Source organism: Haliotis rubra, unplaced genomic scaffold (genome assembly GCF_003918875.1).
Source record: "Haliotis rubra isolate DU_JTF1 unplaced genomic scaffold, ASM391887v1 Scf26, whole genome shotgun sequence".
Lineage (NCBI taxonomy): Eukaryota > Metazoa > Mollusca > Gastropoda > Lepetellida > Haliotidae > Haliotis > Haliotis rubra.
Genome location: NW_025766669.1, coordinates 1713677 through 1736205, shown reverse-complemented (window position 1 = coordinate 1736205; position 22529 = coordinate 1713677). Strand labels below are relative to the sequence as shown.

The window sequence follows — 22529 nt, the reverse complement described above, 5'->3', positions numbered from 1 at the left end:
ATATTCGGTTTGGGTCGTTTACAATCTTACACGTCAAGTAATAGCAATGATATCAAATAAATGTGCCCTACACTATATTATCTTCTTTTCTAAAATAGTTTCATTTTATGTAATTGAAATGCATACGCGACATCTGATTATGTTATAAAATTGTACATGTTAAATACTCGCCTTTTTCCGGAATCTAATTTTAGCTTTCGCGGGAAAATTCTCGCGCCAAATTCAGCACGTGAACACAACAAAGCGCAGTGGCTGATCAGCTTGTTGACAGAACATACGATCATGGCAGGGTTTGATGATGCTGGAATATTTTACAGTGATAACTTCGGTTCAGAAGATCAACCAGACGAAGGCCAGGTCAACAGGACGCAAGTGAAGAAGCGATTTAAGGACTTTATCAGACAGTTTCACGAAGGCAACTTCTCCTATCGTTACCGGTAAGGTGGCATTGAGAAAACTGACCTGTTGAATACATTTATCGTCATCTCATATATGTTTGTTGGTCGATCTTAGATTTGATCATCGAACTCATTAATTAAGCTTGGTCCCGTGTGGTTGTAAATTCCAACACCAACGTCACAGAAATTGACGATGTGTTGCATGTCCAATTTAACTGTTAATGGAAGATCATATTTTGATGTCAGTGTTATGATGAACTCTGCCAGGATATTTGTACTGTAGAACGCATCACTCAGTTCTAGCAACAAGATTGATAATAGTCTTTTGTAAACCATTCAAAGCCAGAAGTGTTATAATGTGCACATATCCAAAACTAATTATGGAATCATGTCCTCAGACTTCACCACTTAAAAAACAAAACATTCGGTAAGAGTTCCTCCCGTTGCCCCATCCCAAATAATATTTATAAATTGATATATATACTAAAATTATTAACAAAACCTAACACAGCAATTACTACTACTAGAGAACTCACAAATATAACTAAGCCCAAAATTAATTGCAATGTTGTTTTAGGGCATTATCATGTGTAATGATTATTACTATATTATTTTCAGAGACCAGTTGAAGAGACACTACAACTTGAAGCATTACTGGCTGGATATTGACCTAGATGATGTCCGTAGTTTTGACGAGAGTCTTGGTGATAAACTTCTCAAGCAACCTACTGAACATCTGCCATTGGTAAATATAAGAATATTTGTCATATTATCAAGTATGTTTTGCATTGCATATACTGAATATTGATAATTGTACAATAATGCTCAAGAGCTGATATTCAGTCCATGGCTCGATCCAGACGTTTTCAACACGCTGTCAGCGTATTTTGGAAGACGTATTGAGATATTCCTGATTTTCATTTACAGTTTGAGGATGCTGCCAAAGAGGTTGCGGATGAGGTTACTCGACCTCGACCTGAAGGAGAGGAGGAGGTCGAGGATATTCAAGTTATGCTGACTTCATCTGCCAATGCATGTTCAGTCCGAGAACTCAAGGTAGGTATTCCTGCAGTGTTGCTGGGATTATATTTAGGTTTGGTTGCATGAAGGGATGTAAAGAGTAAATGTTATGTTGTGGGAATTAAAAAAATGAAAATATATATTTAGGATTAAATGTTACATGCAGCAGTGTTGAGATCCTTTTGCGTGTAGCATCTCTGTTTTGTTTATTACGAGTAGTCACGGAGCACTTACATGTTTTCAGTCTGAGCAAGTGTCGTCACTGGTGAAGATTCCTGGGATTGTTATTGCTGCCTCCACTATCAGGGCTAAGGCAACGCGTCTGGCAATACAATGTCGTGGTTGCAGCAATGTCATGAACAACATTGCAGTTAAACCCGGCCTAGAGGGATATGCTCTGCCAAGGAAGTGCAACACGTAAGTCTGGTGTTCCACATTTGCATTAGTCAACAAGACTACTAACTTCAGCAGAAGACAGGTAAAAGTCCAATGACAAGAGTCTTCATTAAGTAATAGCATTAGCAGGCTTTAAATTTTGAACCTGTTCTCAATGCTTCAATTTTGCTGCAATATGAAACTGAATATAAATGACAGAAATTTAACAACTACATGTGATTTTCTCTTTGAATACACAAATTATGGAGGTTGTAAGTTGCCCTTCAAAGATTGTTTCCGAGGTGGTCACCATGCCCATGTTATTTTTTGGTTTCTACTATTTCAATTATCCAAACACATTTACAATGGAGATGAAAACTTTTTTTTCAGAAATAGTGTTTTGATGTATTTCCCATATAACATCTCGCCCATTTGGAAGGGTTAAACTATGTCTGGTTATTATGAAATGAAAGGTTCATGAAGGAGTACATGTATTCTTATAAGTAGTCATGTAAATTATCTCCCTTGGATAGTTGTTACAACTTATACAAGGCTGAGTATACAACTGATCAGCTTTCTAGAGGTGTTCTTGGGTGGTATTTGAGCCTGGGAACACACAGAATCTTTATTTGTAACAATGGTGCCGTAAAACAAAAAAACTTTCTCACCATGAATAGCTGCAAAATGGCTGATGTGGCATTGAACCATCTTCATTCACTCACTCAATGTAACACTTGGGAACCCAAGACTTAGGAGACGATGACTTCTTTCAGTGACCAGGCAGGCCGACCCAAGTGTCCAATCGATCCATTCTTCATCATCCCTGACAAGTGCCAGTGTGTGGACTTCCAGGTGTTGAAGCTGCAGGAGACGCCAGAAGCTGTACCTAATGGTGAAATGCCACGTCACCTGCAGCTGTACTGTGACAGGTGAGCAGAGACAAGGTTACCAACTGGGTGTGCCTGTAATATAGGAGGGTTTCTGTTACAAGGCTTGAGTGCTGAAACATTGATAGGGATGAGCTTATTTAATGACAATGTTAAATCCAAAAGATGATTGGGGTAGCCAAGTGGATAAAGTATTCGCTCGTCACGCCGAGACCCAGGTTTGGTTCCCCATATGGGTACAGTGTGTGAAGCCCATTTCTGGTGTCCACCGTCCATATTATTGCTTGAATATTGCTAAAATTGGTGTAAAATTAAACTGGTTCATCCAAAAGATGAGTGGAAACTGTTTCTACTGCACCGTGAACACTGTTACCTCAACTGTTAGCTTGTTGGTTAGGACTACACTGTCTGCCAATTGTTGGAACATTTGGGAGGAATCAAAACTTCATGCACAAACTTCAAAGCCAAGGTATTTGTATTCAATAGGTGAATTGCCTCCCTTGTTATCAAACGTGATATGTTAGTTATGTGATTTATGTTTCAGATATCTCTGTGATCGTATTGTCCCTGGCAACAGAGTTACAGTCATGGGAGTCTACTCCATCAAGAAGAGTTTCAAACCAGCTAAGGTAGGAAGTCATTACCTGATGAATAAGATGCAGAAATACTTCCCAAACATAATGTGTGTCTGCATTCACAGGTTGCTGTATTGAAACATGCTTGTGTCAGATTATGTGGACAAATCTGGTGCAGATTATTTACAGTTGCTGCGAGTGTTGTAAATGAAATCTCATCAATTAGTTGATAAGAAATACAGTTCATTCACATCTGTAGTTGAATCACAGTTGCACAGATCACTGTCATTCACAGAATTGTCTGCTTCAGATTGTATCACTCGCAGAATGCAGTCTCAAAACTGTAACATTAATTAAGCAACAATCAATCAAAAGCTAGGGTAATGCACACTCATTGAAAAGCTTAACTTGTGAGAAATATCTCTGTTACTCCGTTATATTTTCATCAAAAGAGACCTATTAAGACCTGGGTTAGAATTGTTCTTCAGCCCATGGTTGTCACAAGAGGCAAATAATGAGTGGTCAATTAGGCATTCAGCACGAACCAAAAATCCATCTGAACTTCAGTCAAGTGTTTCTGTGTCAATACCATGTTGGTTGGTTGGTTTGTTGTTTAATGCCGCACTCTGTCATCAACAATGTATGGTGGCGGTCTGTAAATAATTCTGGAGTCTGGACCAGCCAATCCAGTGATCAACCGTATGAACATTGATCTCCATTATTGTTATGTGATCTGTCAACCAAGTCAGCGAGCCCGACCATCTGATCACTTTAGGCACCTTTTATAACAAGCATGGGTTGCTGAAGACCAGTTCTAACCTGGGTCTTCATGGGTCTTTTCCATATGCCTCTTAAGACTTGTCAAATTTGTTGAATGAACATAGTTACATGTGAACATTTGGTGTATATAATACGTCTTAACTTTTCTGTCTGACATTGATGATATCAATCCTATGTTTGTTTGGAAGGCTCAAATATTATGGTGGTGGGGTAACCTGATGGTTAAGGCATTCACTCATCATAACAATTAGTATGGATTCATTGACCCTCATGAGTAGAATGTGTGAAGGTTATTTCTGGTGTCCCTCCAAGGTGATATTGCATGAAAATTGCCAAGAGAGGCATAAAACAATCTCACTAACTAAATGAAGCCATTGAAGGTAGTGTTAGGTCAGCAGTAAATGTCTGACTGCGGACCTGCATAAATGATTATTTTTCCTTATCCTGACTCATGCTCTTTTGCTTGTCTTCTTCTTCTTGCGAACATAGTGGAACACTTGTATCTCCTTATTTGAAGCTCCCTTCAAAATAAAATCACTAATTGGTACTCACCACGAGTTGCTTCCCTTTGTCTCCCCTGGCGGGAAAAGGTGTCGCCACCTTCTGCCCATGTGCTTCACTCTCTCCTTCTTCGCCCAGTGAGCAGGATGTGAGAGCGCCTCGTGTCTCCTTACACACCATATCCTTTGATAATCTCTTAGTTTTTACCTCTCATAGGTTACTATAGAGGTATAGCTAGTATCCTTTACTATTTGTATTGATTAATTATCGTATTTCTACTGTTTATTCACGTGTATTAAGTGATTGTTCAGCTAGCTTTACGTTGATGAAAATCTGTAATGATTTGTAGATTAGGTTTTTCTGCCTCCGATCCACATGTAATATGCCCTAGTTGTTCTCGCCGTAATGCGTTTAATTCACGTTGCAGTTACTGCATTAATTTATCTCTTTCTGCATTTAATAAATATCATCTTTGCGTCTTAAGACGTGCTGCAGATAGATCACGCAAACAAGGGCAAAACATGGCAGAGAATCCAGATATTCCATCCAGTCAGCTGCTAGCGATCGACCCTCTCCCGTCTGGTGTTCTGCTAGAGACCCCTGCGGTAGAGGAACGTGGGACATGTCCGTTACCTCAGAAGAAGCGACCGGCCTCCCCAGACATCCCGTCATTGCAGACCAAGTCTAAGAGGGCCTCATCGTCGTCTCAACGCAGATTGAGGACTCCCAGGGCAGCGCAGACTTCCAAAGGAAAATCTACGAAGACAGCGAGAACTTTCTCAGCCGAGATCGTTCCAGCAGCAGAATTGGGTCTCTACGATGATCAGCCGATAATCATCCCTGACTTACGGCAGAAGAAGCGACCGGTGTCAGCGACTGTGACTTCTGCAGAGATCACCATGCAGCCTGATGCCTCTACACCGACGTCAGACGTTATTGATGTGAACCCCATCGCAGAGAAGGCGCCCGACGACCGTCACAGATCATCCCAGAAGACATGATGCGCAGATTATGAACATCATGGAGGACCACTACAAACTGCAGAAGCAGGGTCCGAGTTTCTTGAAGGCTCCAGCGTGAACAGCACCCCAGAGGCACCCCCCGTCAACGTAGCAGCCAAGACGATGTCACCTTCGCGAAGGAAGTCCCGGACCACCTTGACGAAGGACCTAGATGTACAGCCTTCGACGAAGGCCTTCGCGAAGGCGGGATAGATCATCACCATCTTCGATTTCATCTCTAGATATGGACTCGGACCATCAGACATCACGGAGGCCTTCGCGAAGGTCATATCATCGATCCCCCGGACCGGACGCAAATGAAGCTTCGCGAAGGCATTCGCGAAGGACATATGATTCCAGATCCTCATCATCTAGAAGAACATCGAGGGACTATAGAAGAGCTTCGCGAAGCTATCAACGTTCACCTCACAAGTCTCCGAGAAGATCATCCCATAGACGATCTCCACTTCGTTCATCACCAGGTCGATCACCCGTCAGATCTCCACATAGAGCGGCGCACAAGTCAACTAGATCGCCACAAACCGCATCAGATATACAGACAGCTACACGCAGTCCCGAAGAGCATCTACAATTTGTTAATGATGATGGTTTTGAGGATGATGGAGGAATCATATTTTCTGATGCAGAGATACGGTATTGGATGGTCAATAACCTAGATCTCACATCACCATCTAAAAGTGGCAATACAGCGCAGACGTATTTGATGAAGGAAGACGATCCAGATGCAATCACTCTACCCCCGATCGACCCGATTGCGGCAGTGCCACAGAATCTAGATGCAGCTTTCCAGAAAGCTACGAAAGTTCAGACACCACATCTGCCCAACTTTCATGCCAAGAAGTTCTCCACGCATAACATGGACTCCTTCTACAAAGCCCAGGACATCGATGAGAACTATAAGATCATCAGCGATGTAAAGAACAAGATTTACAAGATGGATGATCGCAAGTTGGCTCATATAGAAACCATGACGAGACCACTGACCTTAGCTCGTCGTCAAGGCCTCCTCACTTCCTGTAATTGGGGGGAGAACTTTACAGCCCCACTTTATACAGCCCCGTGGTCGACAACATCCATCTTTGACGGAGAAATCGACAAAGTCGCCAAGGAAGTCTCTAAGGATTCCAGGGAAGTCCTTATGATTAAATCGATGGACACACTAGCCAGCGTCATTCGTCAGACTTCACAAAGATACTCAGGCAGATCTAAGTTCACGGGCCTACAAAGAGCAAGAGACAGGAAGATAGCCAGCTCTAGAGGTAAAGATTCTTTTCGTCGCCCATATGGCAACTATAGAGGAGGATCAGGAAGAGGCAGGACACCCAGAGGTTCCCGCAACTATAGACGCTGAAACACAGGTTCGAACGACTGGAGTCTTCCACCCCCAACCGCTCCAGTACAGCCAGCACAAGTGGGTGGACGCCTCCAACTACACTGGGAAAACTGGGGGAATATTGCAAGACCCTTACGCCTCCAACATTCTTCAACACGGATTTCAGTATCCCACTACAGGCTAAGCCTCTCCGCTGACAATCAAACCCCCAAGTTCGATTTACAAGCAACAACTACCAAAGATAAGAGAGGCTGTTTCATCACTCCTATCCAAACAGGCCATAGAAGTAATAGATCAAGCAAACGCCGAACCAGGTTTCTACTCCCCAGTTTTCCTAGTTCCCAAGAAAACTCCACGGAGAAATACAGACTCATCTACAACATGAGCTTTTTCAACAAGAATTATCTACGCAAACCACCGGTTTCAAGATGATACATTTACCTCAGTTACGCCAGATGATTCGGCCCTATGGACTACATGGGCAGCATAGATCTACAGGATGCCTACCTGCACATCCCCATTCATCCCGATTCCAGGAAATACCTACGATTTACTCTAGAAGGGCTACATTACCAGTGGAAAGTACTCCCATTCGAATATCATCAGCCCCTGGCTATTCACGAGGATAAACGAAACCGATTATCATATTTCTACATCGCCAAGGGCTACGCGAGTGCGTTTTACCTCGACGACGGGATACAAGTAGATCAAGATCCACAGCGCCTCAAACTACAGTTAAATTACATCATAAAGCTACTAACACAACTAGGTTGGTTAGTAAACTTACGCTAAGTCGGACCTAGTACCATCGTAAGACCTGCAGTTCCTAGGTATTCGATTCATCACAAATCGCAACCGTATTATGGTACCAGAAGACCGCTGGCTCAAGATACAACAGACCATTCCACCAGCTCTACTCTCCGCTACCACTTCGACAATGGCAGAGCCTACTAGGTCTTCTCACATCAGCCCAAGACATGACTGTCACAGGCAGATTACAGTTACGCCCCCTACAGGTCTCATCAACGACATCTCAACGATGTACAACCATTCAGTCTACCCAAACATCTCAGACCTCATCTACTATGGTGGACCAAGAAATCGAATGTCTGCGAAGGGATTTGATTAGCAGAGCAGGAATACAAAACCCATCTGTATGTAGATCGCCACCCAAGGTTTGGGAGCTCATCTCACCAACCACACGATATCAAGATTATGGAATCAGCAAGAATGCAAACTCCATATAAACAGTCTAGAAATGAAAGCTGTAATCAACGCCATTCTACATTGGAGCACATTTCTACAAAATGCGATCTAATGATCCATACAGACAATTCGACAGTGGCGTTCTACATAAACAAGCAAGGCTCAACGAGATCGATGAACCTTTTGAACCTAAGCTTTCAACTGTTCGATTTAATACAAGATCTAAATCTACATGTCAGAGCAGTGCACATTCCCCGAGCCAGAAATATACTAGCAGACGCTTCTCTCGGCCTCATCTACCATCACCGACAGAGTGGATGATCAACAGGGAAATATTTGCACAGATAATCAAGCAATTAGGAGCCGCTAATAGACCTATTCGCCACGCCGATTCAACAATCAGCTACCGACATTCGCAGGTCACCAGTCCCAGACCCCAAGCTTGGGCAACGGACGCTCTAAGTCTATCATGGAAGGCCTCAACGCGCGACGCTGCTTCCGCCGCCAGCAATAATACCTCAAGTATTACAGAAAATCAGACAAACACAGAGCCTACAACTCACTTTGGTCACTCTACTGGCCGGCCAGAACGTGGTTTCCCACACTAATTCAAGAAATCGGTCAACCAGCACTGGAGCTACCCAAGCCGCCAAGAAACCTGTTAATTCATCCTCACACCAAACAAGTGCACGGAAACCCAGCAATGTTCCAACTACACGTATGGACTGTATACAAATGTGTTTAAACAAGAGAGGATATTCTGCCAGGGCGGCAAAAGCAGTCACGCTTTGCCTTACGCTACTCAACTCGTGAACTTGTAATGACGCACAAGTGGCACAGTTTCAAAAATTATGCAGCAAAGAAAGGTTTTACAGCAAGAGAGGCTTCACAACCTCAAGTGGCAGACTATTTGTGTTACCTGCGCCAAAACAAACATTTAAAAGGTTCAACGATATCAACATATCTTGCAGCTTTAGTTCTGTAATCACCATGAGAACGGGTGTCAAATTGACAAGATCTCCAGAGTTACTGGCCTTACTACGAAGCATTCCGATTGAGGACCAAAAGCGAAGTTCCACTTCCAGCTTGGGATCTGAATGTAGTGTTACAACACCTCACGAAAGTGAGGTCTATGAACCTTTGGAATCAACAACTTTTGAATTTCTCTCACAGAAAACACTGTTTCTGCTATCTCTAGCCAATGCAGCAAGAATGTCTGAAATTCACGCCTGGATTACGAGAGGATACAGTTTGATGACAATCATAACACAGCACTCGATTAAGATGGGATTTCATCGCTAAAAATCAACTGCCAGGTCAACCAGACAGATTATTCCACATCCCGGCGCTTATCCTCTATTCTCGATCACAAGATACACAAGACCTATCACTGTGTCCAGTAAGAGCCAAAGTTTATTTTTACGACGATCCAAAACAAGGAGAAGATTTCTCAAACGCTTATTCATCCCCTTATCGCCCCACTTAATCAAACAGAAGTGTCACGGACCACAATATCTATTTGGATAAGGACTGTCATTCTCCTGTGCCTACAAGGCAGCAGGCTTGGACCCACCAACAGCATCAAATCCACATGAGATCAGGGCACTGGCCTCCACCCTCGCCTCTACACGGTAACTGTTCCTTGAACACGATTATGGAAGGATGCTATTGGAAATCTAACATGGTATTTGCTAATCACTACCTGAGAGACATCACTACAGAAGATGTCTCTGGCATTCACCATTTCGACCACTGGTCCTCGCCAGCAACTGACAGTCCCTCAGAGGGCGTTAAATATTATCCTCACAAGATTAATATGTATTTTATACATACTTATCTAGCTTATAACTCTACGGAGTTTTAGGGCTATGTATATATGTTCAGCTTAAGTTATTCAACCTTAAGCATATACTTTGATATATTCAATTTCAGTGCCTCTATCAGAGTCACCTATATATATATATATATATTATATGTATTGTTCAATATATTCATAATGTAATTCCCTTTAATGGCTTTATATAACCTATGGTTTTTTATACAGGAAACATCCTAAATCTAAGCCTTCATGAAGTTCCCGTAGGGGATATTACAGTATATCTATACAAAATCACTAATTATAAATCCAAAGTATTCTGTTACTCCCACCTCCGTTCCGTAGGATGCTACAAGCAAAAGAGCATGAGTCAGGATAAGGAAAAATATGTAATTTTTGGAGTAAAATTGATATTTTATACTTATCCTGACTCATGAGATTAGCCCTCCCATCCTCCCCACATAACACTTTGGATTTCCCTGTAAGTCCAAGTGTTGGGCTCGCAAAATCAGGAGAGAGTGAAGCACATGGGCAGAAGGTGGCGACACCTTTTCCCGCCAGGGGGAGACAAAGGGAAGCAACTCGTGGTGAGTACCAATTAGTGATTTTATTTTGAAGGGAGCTTCAAATAAGGAGATACAAGTGTTCCACTATGTTCGCAAGAAGAAGAAGACAAGCAAAAGAGCATGAGTCAGGATAAGTATAAAATATCAATTTTACTCCAAAAATTACATATTACGGGTTGAGTTTATTTTGTGTGTTGTTTGTTGTTGAAGGTTTGTGTTGCTGACAAAAAAAATTCTTCTGCAGGGTGGCGCCAGAGATAAGGTGAATGTTGGAATCCGGATGCCATATTTCCGCGTAGTGGGCATCCAGGTAGACACTGATGGCGCCGGTCGCACCGCACTCAACCCGCTCACCCCTCAGGAGGAGGAGGAACTTCGCAGATTGACCAAGACCCCAAACATCTTCCGAGACAATCGCCAAGAGCATAGCACCGTCTATTTGGGGTAGTGCAGATATCAAGAAGGCTATTGCTTGTCTGCTGTTTGGAGGTTCCAGGAAGAAGTGAGAACATTTTTCTTGTTTTCTGGCATTATGGAAAAACATGTATTGCAGGAACTGTACAAACCCAGCTAGATCATGTACTGAGGCTAGTGGCTCTATATTTATCAAGTGAGTGAGTTTAGTTTTACGGGTCTATATAAATAGACCTACCTACTGACCTGTATCTCTGCTACCTGCAACAACCTTCCCTTCAGCCTGTTCATAGGTTTTATCCAGTATGGTTTTCGGGATTTCTTTTGTTACTGTAGTGTGACAACCTAGTGGGTAAAGCATTAGCTCATGCTGAAGTCCAGGGTTCGATTCCCCACAAGATGGCGATGTTTGTAATCTGCGCCATTCTGAGAGAAACTTAAATTAGTATTTGTCAAAGTGTGATGTTAGTACTGTTTAGGGGCGGTGGGGTAGCCTAGTGGTTAAAGCGTTGACTCGTCATGCCGAAGACCAGGGTTCGAATCCCCACATGGGTACAAATTGTGAAGCCCATTTCTGGTGTCCCCTGCCGTGATGTTGCTGGAATATTGCTTAAAGCGGCGTAATTCATTCATTCAGTCAGTACTGTTTATATTAGTTTGTGTTAACTAGGCAAGTGTTACAGGAAGTTGTGTATTTCAGATTGCCGGACGGCTTGACCGCCGAGGGGACATTAATCTGCTGATGCTGGGCGATCCTGGTACAGCCAAAAGTCAGCTGCTGAAGTTTGTAGAGAGAGTGTCTCCCATCTCTGTAAGTTCATTTTTAGTGTCTATTCAAGATACAAGTTCAGTGTATTATAGTGGTTTATTCAGCAAGAGACGTAGGCCATCGGCCCATGACACAGCACTGGTACAGCAGCCACAATACATATTGCCTACTTTAACAGATTTTTTCTTAATTGCATAGAATTCTCAAACACATAGCCAACTTTCTTATAAGATCACTGTTCTCACTTGACATTAAAAGATTAAATTTAGCTAATGTTGGAAATACATAGTATTTCCTAGGAATAAACTGTTCAAGTAGATCGACATAAGCCTGGCATACTAACAAGAAGTGGTATTCATCTTCGACATAGTTCATTTTACAAACATCACAAAATCGTTTATTTCTTGTAACATTTGAATATCTACCCATCTCAAACTCACAAGTTCATATAATACATCTCTTTAACAGTGTTGATATATGACAGAGTGCCTAATGAATGCAGTATTTAAGAGACAGACATGAGACATTCATACAGCAAGCACCAACATACATAATGTCATAATTGAACTGCCTTGCACGTTGCGAAATGTAACACCAATATAGTCAACTCTTACATTTAAGGTACTATGGCGGCTTCGACACATAGGACTATGAAATAAAAATACTCTTCAATACCTGTATTCAAACTTCATGATCATGTTATGTCTTAATAATTGAGTGACAACAGTTTCTTCTGTGAAAGATTTATTTCGTTCAACGTTCCTTCATGTACGCATACACTGCAGTGCTCTAATTCAATCTGTGTAACTGCCTTTCCCAAAGCAACAAACCTCCTTTGTCACAAATAGTCATACAGAACTTTACTGACCAGGGCCTCTTTTCACAAAGCACTAAGGTGATCACAAGTCACTAAGGTAACCTTAGTGCAATGTTAAAGAATGGGAGTTACGGTTAACCTTAGTAAAGGTTGCTTCGTGAAGGATCCCAAGGAAACGTTACCTTGGCAACGTGGAATGCATGCTCACACTGGATGCTGCTACCTTGCATACGGTCTCGCCCTCACAAAATATCGTTGCATATGAAATACTAACGTTTGAAAAACTTACTGCTCTATAAAGACTGTTTCAAAAGACAAAATGTTATCCTTATAAACGTGCATGAACAAAAGTTGTTAGGACAGTACTGTATAGACGGGCCATATTTTGCAGGTGTACACATCCGGGAAGGGCAGCAGTGCTGCTGGACTCACAGCCTCTGTTTTGAGAGACCCACAGACGGTGAGTATTGCCTATACGTTCCGTTCCTAATTTAATTTTTGTGGGACGTGTGCCATACAGCTTGATATGTTGATCAGAATGTCCATATATCCACCCTGAATTTTGCAATTTTTTATGTCATTCATCTGATCAGTTTAACCAACACCATACGACGGTGATGATATTTAAGTTGACAATCATTTTGTGCACAACTGAAACAATGAACAGAGCTGCACTTCATTAATGATAACCAGCATTTTCAGTGTTATCTGTGTTGGTAGAAAAACTTTGTAATGGAAGGCGGAGCAATGGTGTTGGCTGATGGGGGGAGTGGTGTGCATCGACGAGTTTGACAAGATGAGGGAAGACGATCGAGTCGCCATCCATGAGGCCATGGAACAACAGACAATCTCCATAGCCAAGGTGAGACAATGTGAAACACGAAACCAGCCATGTAGACGGTATTTCACTAAAGTATATGCTAAAGATGTGCACAACACAGCACTCAGGTAATAGAAAACAGCACTAAAGATATTCATTTTTAGACATTTCTGTTATCGAAGGTTTGACACTGGAGGTAGCTTAATTTTCTGAAAAACAATCTGATCAGATCTTTTCTCAAGAATTATTTTTTATACCTAAAAATATAAAGCTAAAAGGTAAAGCTGCACTTCGTAATTAACAAGTACACTCTAAAACAGTTTGGTTAACTAACAGTGTGCATGTAGTGTAGTGTAGGTATTCTTGGCCATGGACAACTAAGATGCCAAAACATAATCGTTTGACAGTGGATGCATTGTAGTTTGGTAGTTCGACATATTCTTGCAGAATGCATTCATTTCATGTCACGTCCTGTTTTCAGGCTGGAATTACAACAACACTCAACTCTAGATGTTCCGTGCTAGCTGCTGCAAACAGCGTGTTTGGAAGATGGGATGACACTAAGGGCGCTGACAACATCGACTTTATGCCCACCATCTTGTCCAGGTTTGACATGATCTTCGTTGTGAAGGACGAAAGCACGACGAGAAGAGGGATATTGTGAGTTGTTGGCGTCATGCCTGGAAGTTGGCGTTGATTGGATAGGGTGTGCATGGGGCGTGGAAAGGCTTTCATTTTCAGAGTTGGTCATTAAAGGCCTTGAAAAGGAATGGAAAACAAACCTGCAAGACCTTGAATTACTCCTGAAAAACAAATAACATTCTTTTTCTGAGCGTCTTTTTACAAAAATGCTTGTGCATATTTATACAGTAATGCTGTATTGGGGAAGATGAAAGAAATCACCCTAGACATAATTATGTGATTTGTTAGCTTGACAGATAATTGTGTATCAGAGTGGAGTGTTCGTATTTCATCGTCCAAGAGTATGTCCAAGACTACCATGGCTGCCTTGTTATGGCTGGAATATTGTACCTGGATGAGTTTTCTGTAGTTTTACGGGAACTATTGTTAAAACTGGATTTCTGCCATTCTACATGTCAAGCTGATGTAACTGTTAACTGCCAGTGTTCAGCTGGGTTCAGGGTCTTGTACTGTGATGATGATGATAAATATTTTCTTCAGACTCTTGCAAAGCATGTGATGAACGTGCACCTGAACTCTCTACAGTCTGCAGAAGAACTGAATGATGGAGAGATCGATCTCAATACCCTCAAGAAATTGATATCATTCGTAAGAACGTAAGTTACTAATTACAAAAATGACATGAATGCTGAAGTAGCCGAGCTGCAATAAATGATATCGCTTGTAAAGATCTATTTAATTGCCGCCAGTTGCATTGTGTTATATAATGTGAACGTTATGTCCTCTTCTTACAGGAAATGTGGACCACGTCTTTCTCCTGAGGCTGCTGAGAAACTGAAGAACCGCTATGTCCTGATGAGGAACGGAGCCCATGAGTACGAGAGGGAGACAGGAAAGAAAGTCAGCATCCCTATTACTGTCAGGTAGGCATCACATCACTAGACCCCAGCACTGTCAGGTAGGCATCACATCACTAGACCCCAGCACTGTCAGGTAAGCATCACATTACTAGATCCCAGCACTGTCAGGTAAGCATCACATTACTAGATCCCAGCACTGTCAGGTAGGCATCACATCACTAGACCCTTGCACTGTCGTAATATTCCTATCACTGTCAGGTAGGCATCACATCACTAGACCCCAGCACTGTCGTAATATTCCTATCGCTGTCAGGTAGGCATCACATCACTAGATCCCAGCACTGTCAGGTAAGCATCACATTACTAGATCCCAGCACTGTCGTGATATTCCTCTTACTGTCAGGTAGGCATCACATCACTAGACCCCAGCACTGTCGTGATATTCCTATCACTGTCAGGTAAGCATCACATTACTAGACCCCAGCACTGTCGTGATATTCCTATCACTGTCAGGTAGGCATCACATCACTAGACTCCAGCACTGTCGTGATATTCCTATCACTGTCGGGTAGGCATCACATCACTAGACCCCAGCACTGTCGTGATATTCCTATCACTGTCGGGTAGGCATCACATCACTAGACCCCAGCACTGTCGTGATATTCCTATCACTGTCAGGTAGGCATCACATCACTAGACCCCAGCACTGTCGTAATATTCCTATCACTGTCGGGTAGGCATCACATCACTAGACCCCAGCACTGTCGTAATATTCCTATTGCTGTCAGGTAAGCATCACATCACTAGACCCCAGCACTGTCGTAATATTCCTATCACTGTCAGGTAGGCATCACATCACTAGACCCCAGCACTGTCGTAATATTCCTATTGCTGTCAGGTAAGCATCACATCACTAGACCCCAGCACTGTCGTAATATTCCTATCACTGTCAGGTAGGCATCACATCACTAGACCCCAGCACTGTCGTAATATTCCTATCACTGTCAGGTAGGCATCACATCACTAGACCCCAGCACTGTCGTAATATTCCTATTGCTGTCAGGTAAGCATCACATCACTAGACCCCAGCACTGTCGTAATATTCCTATCGCTGTCAGGTAGGCATCACATCACTAGACCCCAGCACTGTCATAATATTCCTATCACTGTCAGGTAGGCATCACATCACTAGACCCCCAGCACTGTCGTAATATTCCTATCACTGTCAGGTAGGCATCACATCACTAGACCCCAGCACTGTCGTAATATTCCTATTGCTGTCAGGTAAGCATCACATCACTAGACCCCAGCACTGTCGTAATATTCCTATCACTGTCAGGTAGGCATCACATCACTAGATCCCAGCACTGTCGTAATATTCCTATCACTGTCAGGTAGGCATCACATCACTAGACCCCAGCACTGTCGTAATATTCCTATCACTGTCAGGTAGGCATCACATCACTAGACCCCAGCACTGTCGTAATATTCCTATCACTGTCAGGTAGGCATCACATCACTAGACCCCAGCACTGTCGTAATATTCCTATTGCTGTCAGGTAAGCATCACATCACTAGACCCCAGCACTGTCGTAATATTCCTATCGCTGTCAGGTAGGCATCACATCACTAGACCCCAGCACTGTCGTAATATTCCTATCACTGTCAGGTAGGCATCACATCACTAGACCCCAGCACTGTCGTAATATTCCTATCACTGTCAGGTAGGCATCACATCACTAGACCCCAGCACTGTCGTAATATTCCTATTGCTGTCAGGTAAGCATCACATCACTAGACCCCAGCACTGTCGTAATATTCCTATCACTGTCAGGTAGGCATCACATCACTAGATCCCAGCACTGTCGTAATATTCCTATCACTGTCAGGTAGGCATCACATCACTAGACCCCAGCACTGTCGTAATATTCCTATCACTGTCAGGTAGGCATCACATCACTAGACCCTTGCACTGTCGTAATATTCCTATTACTGTCAGGTAGGCATCACATCACTAGACCCCAGCACTGTCGTAATATTCCTATTACTGTCAGGTAGGCATCACATCACTAGACCCCAGCAGTGTCGTAATATTCCTATCGCTGTCAGGTAGGCATCACATCACTAGACCCCAGCACTGTCAGGTAAGCATCACATCACTAGACCCTTGCACTGTCGTAATATTCCTATCGCTGTCAGGTAGGCATCACATCACTAGACCCTTGCACTGTCGTAATATTCCTATCGCTGTCAGGTAGGCATCACATCACTAGACCCTTGCACTGTCGTAATATTCCTATCGCTGTCAGGTAGGCATCACATCACTAGACCCTTTCACTGTCGTGATATCCCTATCACTGTCAGGTAGGCATCACATCACTAGACCCTTTCACTGTTGTAATATTCTCATCACTCTCGGTGACAGGTAGCATTACTCTCACTTTAATTTGACACATTTTACTAGAGCTGCAACGAATACACTATGTGGCGAATATGATACGTGTCATGAATACTGGGTAACGGATGAGAATAATTATTCATGAATACAATATTGTAGTTTAGTGATTGATGCACTGTATGGAAAGCCTATGTTAACAGTGTCAATTTGTTATGGCATTAACCAGTGATCTCATGACACTCAACTTTGGTATGTAAGAGTTATAGTCGACTACCATGTGCGGCCTTGGCAAACTATCTTGACTTGCGCTACTGCAAGGCTAGTACATATTCCATTCTTGCATATCTCACTTTGAAAAAGGACATAAGGGTTCAAGTAAAACACATTCCCTTAAAAAAGAATCATAAATATTCGTTAATATTCGTTTCTGGTGACCATGAATAGCGCATTGAATTCATGAAGGGCTTTGGTTCGATTCACTGAATATGCGAGTGAATCGTAACAGCCTTACTTTTGACTGCAAAAATAAATCGTACATTACACTTAACACGACTTGCATTAATGATCTTAGGCAACTCGAGGCCATCATCAGGATCTCTGAGAGTCTGGCAAAGATGAGAATGGAAGCTTTTGCTACTGAGGCTGATGTGGACGAAGCCCTGCGTCTGTTCCAGGTGTCTACTCTGGACGCTGCCACATCAGGCAACCTGGCAGGTAGGCCCAGCACATAATGCCTTACTATAATTTATCAGTCACCCAGGGACAGGATTGGATTCAAACAGCCTGTGTGTGTGATATATTCCATGCAACTACTTAAAAAACTGAGAAGTGAGTTAACATTAAGGCTCTGATAATTCAGAGGTGGTAACAAGTTAATCATATTTTTCATTTTGGTACATCACAGAACATGTGTTGATGATGGTGTGTATAGGAATGGTCATACAGGTATCTGTAATGTTTATTCTGTGGATGATGTCGCCATGGTGTTACATGTGTTGGTGATGTGGATGTTTTTATTGTCCCCCACCGCAACGCGGAAGGGGGGACTATGTATTCAGTGGTGTCCGTACGTCTCGATTCTTGTTAACGCGATATCTCATGAACTGTTGTATTCAATGTCTTCAAATTTGGTGACAGCCTACATTGGGGCATTATGCAGACACCAGTTGATTTGGGTGACCTTGACCTTATCTTTAAGGTCACCACGACACTTTGACCACTTTTCAAACTGTTGTTAATGTGATATGCACCCAAAGTATGTTGACAGCCTACATTGGGTGATTATGCAGACACCAGTCATTTCAGGCATCTTGTATGTGACCCCAAAATAAAAGTAGTAAAAATAGATATTCCATTCTTTAGCGGCGGGGGACATTGCCATATCAGTGGCAAACGCTTGTTTTTGTTGCCTTTGTTTGTGATGTGGAGTGTATGGATGATGCTTCCATGGTGTTGCATGTGTTTGTAATGTTGATATGGTGTTTCCTGTGCGTGTGATGTGGAGTGTATGGATGATACTTCCATGGTGTTGCATGTGTTTGTAATGTTGATATGGTGTTGCCTGTGTGTGATGTGAGTGTGTGGATGTGTGGATGATACTTCCATGGTGTTGCATGTGTTTGTAATGTTGATATGGTGTTGCCTGTGTGTGATGTGAGTGTGTGGATGTGTGGATGATACTTCCATGGTGATGCATGTGTTTGTAATGTTGATCTGGTGTTGCCTGTGTGTGTGATGTGGAGTATATGGATGATACTTCCATGGTGTTGCATTTGTTTGTAATGTTGATATGGTGTTGCCTGTGTGTGTGATGTGGAGTATATGGATGATACTTCCATGGTGTTGCATTTGTTTGTAATGTTGATATGGTGTTGCCTGTGTGTGTGATGTGGAGTATATGGATGATACTTCCATGGTGTTGCATTTGTTTGTAATGTTGATATGGTGTTGCCTGTGTGTGTGATGTGGAGTATATGGATGATACTTCCATGGTGTTGCATTTGTTTGTAATGTTGATATGGTGTTGCCTGTGTGTGTGATGTGGAGTATATGGATGATACTTCCATGGTGTTGCATTTGTTTGTAATGTTGATATGGTGTTGCCTGTGTGTGTGATGTAGAGTATATGGATGATACTTCCATGGTGTTGCATTTGTCTGTAATGTTTACATGGTGTTGCATTTGTTTGTAATGTTGATATGGTGTTGCCTGTGTGTGTGATGTGGAGTATATGGATGATACTTCCATGGTGTTGCATTTGTTTGTAATGTTGATATGGTGTTGCCTGTGTGTGTGATGTGTATATGGATGATACTTCCATGGTGTTGCATTTGTCTGTAATGTTTACATGGTGTTGCATTTGTTTGTAATGTTGATATGGTGTTGCCTGTGTGTGTGATGTGGAGTATATGGATGATACTTCCATGGTGTTGCATTTGTTTGTAATGTTGATATGGTGTTGCCTGTGTGTGTGATGTGGAGTATATGGATGATACTTCCATGGTGTTGCATTTGTTTGTAATGTTGATATGGTGTTGCCTGTGTGTGTGATGTGGAGTATATGGATGATACTTCCATGGTGTTGCATTTGTTTGTAATGTTGATATGGTGTTGCCTGTGTGTGTGATGTGGAGTATATGGATGATACTTCCATGGTGTTGCATTTGTCTGTAATGTTTACATGGTGTTGCATTTGTTTGTAATGTTGATATGGTGTTGCCTGTGTGTGTGATGTGGAGTATATGGATGATACTTCCATGGTGTTGCATTTGTTTGTAATGTTGATATGGTGTTGCCTGTGTGTGTGATGTGGAGTATATGGATGATACTTCCATGGTGTTGCATTTGTTTGTAATGTTGATATGGTGTTGCCTGTGTGTGTGATGTGGAGTATATGGATGATACTTCCATGGTGTTGCATTTGTTTGTAATGTTGATATGGTGTTGCCTGTGTGTGTGATGTGGAGTATATGGATGATACTTCCATGGTGTTGCATTTGTCTGTAATGTTTACATGGTGTTGCATTTGTTTGTAATGTTGATATGGTGTTGCCTGTGTGTGTGATGTGGAGTATATGGATGATACTTCCATGGTGTTGCATTTGTTTGTAATGTTGATATGGTGTTGCCTGTGTGTGTGATGTGGAGTATATGGATGATACTTCCATGGTGTTGCATTTGTCTGTAATGTTTACATGGTGTTGCATTTGTTTGTAATGTTGATATGGTGTTGCCTGTGTGTGTGATGTGGAGTATATGGATGATACTTCCATGGTGTTGCATTTGTCTGTAATGTTTACATGGTGTTGCATTTGTTTGTAATGTTGATATGGTGTTGCCTGTGTGTGTGATGTGGAGTATATGGATGATACTTCCATGGTGTTGCATTTGTTTGTAATGTTGATATGGTGTTGCCTGTGTGTGTGATGTGGAGTATATGGATGATACTTCCATGGTGTTGCATTTGTTTGTAATGTTGATATGGTGTTGCATGTGTTTGTGACAGAGTGTATGGAGGATAATTCCATGGTGTTGCATGTGTTTTTGATGTTACCAGGAGCTGAAGGTTTCACCACCGAAGAGGACCAGGAGCTGCTGAGTCGTATCGAGAAGCAGATGAAGAGACGCTTCATCATCGGGTCCCAGGTGTCAGAACACGCCATCATACAAGACTTCACCAGACAGGTAGGTTGCGACAGTTACACAACTCCACCAGGGGTCTGTTTTAACAAGACAAGTTGAGACAAAATTTTGTAGTCTAAGAAAGCTTGTCAGGCAAGTTTTGGCCTTGTCTGAGGACAGCAACTCAGATGATCAGAGTTGTCTCCCTTACACTAAGCCTTCACGGTATAAGGGAGACAACTCTCTGATCATGAGTTGCTGAGTAGTAATAATGAAGCCACCAAAACAGCAAATGTGAGAGAAGTTTCCACCTGTTGACTCCTTTCTTCAAAAGTTGCCAAAACATTCTTATAAAAGTGTGTTCTTTGTCATGGTTGTTGGAAACGAACATGTTTTTCTTGTTCTCTACTTGGGTATGCCTACAGACACAACTCTTCAAAATCATTGCATTTTGAGCCAATAAGTTTTTAACCTTAACTTTATGGCCTCATTATTTTGATTTTGTCACTGTGATCAATTAAGTTGTTTCTGCTTCATACAATGTTACTTGAATACCTCTTTCCCGAATTTTGCACAGAATATGACTAAACATGCTTTTCAGATTGAAATGCCATATCTCTCACAAATGAAAGTATATAAAGTATCAGTAACGTTGCTTGGCCAATGTTATCGAGATGCAAAATTCAGAAACACTACTTGCCGGAAGCAAAATATCAAAGCATTCTTGCTGAATTGCATTGGATTGACTATAGAAGATTGATTCACAGTATCTTGATTCACAGTATCTTGACTCAGAGTGATCAGATTTGAGTACAATTGTGTTGACGCTAATTCGGTAAAACCTGTTAATGAATGTTGAGTTTTAATCATTATAAACCAGATTGTTTCCTGCTCGACATCGGGTCTGACAATGTAATCCTTGTTTCAGAAATACCCGGAGAGAGCGATACAGAAAGTTGTTTATCTGATGCTGCGGCGCGGAGAGATTCAACATCGCATGCAGCGTAAGATGTTGTACCGAGTCAAGTAATACAAGTGATGCTGTGTTGAGGTGATGACAACAAAGGGTGACGTTTCCATGTAGAAGAGTCATTCCCAGGATTTATCTCAACCTACTCCAGAAGACCTATTACAGCCCCATGACTTTGCTTAAGTCAGTTTATATTCACAGTTGGAATTACAACTTTCCAAAGTCATGTTCTATGATCTTGGTTAATGTCATGGCTTTGTTCTTTGGACGTGAATTTGACTGACCAATTTGAGCAAATTTTCCATTAATTTTTGCCTACTAAGGATTTGATGGAATTCTTGGCTAAATCCATGCTCTTGTACACTACCGTGTTTGGGATATTCTTCAATGTATAAAAAACAAATGTAAATGATATGTAGATATTGTAATCGGGAAGATTCACTACCGATATGTTTGTACAGAATAATGTGTCTACTCTTGGTGGAACTGTTTCAATGGTTGAGAATTCACTGTATTTGTGGCAAGTGCTTTGTATATGTAAATACACAATAAATGTTCATTCATGTTATGTGAGTTGTCATTATCTTTGTTTGTTAATTAACCTCGATAATCCAGTTGTCTGAAGCTGGAATATCATGAAATCTTGGCCAAACCTCAGTAATCCAGCTGTTTGATGAAGGTAGAAATCATGAAATCTTGGCCAAACCTCAATTCAGCTGTGTGATGCAGGTGGAAATCA

The 22529-nt window shown here is 41.9% G+C and overlaps 1 protein-coding gene across 1 annotated transcript; it reads left to right on the top strand.

Moving 5' to 3' along the window:
• The first annotated feature begins 203 nt into the window (after positions 1–203).
• LOC124280055 (DNA replication licensing factor mcm5-like) lies at positions 204–22358 on the top strand. The gene is given in 20 exon segments (XM_046715934.1): positions 204–437; positions 1017–1143; positions 1326–1454; positions 1663–1835; positions 2567–2722; positions 3225–3309; positions 10724–10885; positions 10887–10981; positions 11594–11607; positions 11610–11704; positions 12871–12939; positions 13200–13241; positions 13243–13341; positions 13781–13936; positions 13939–13959; positions 14482–14597; positions 14736–14864; positions 17771–17913; positions 20756–20883; positions 21749–22358. Coding segments are annotated over 20 exon segments (2196 nt in total). The 5' UTR covers positions 204–282; the 3' UTR covers positions 21851–22358.
• The last annotated feature ends 171 nt before the right edge of the window (positions 22359–22529 follow it).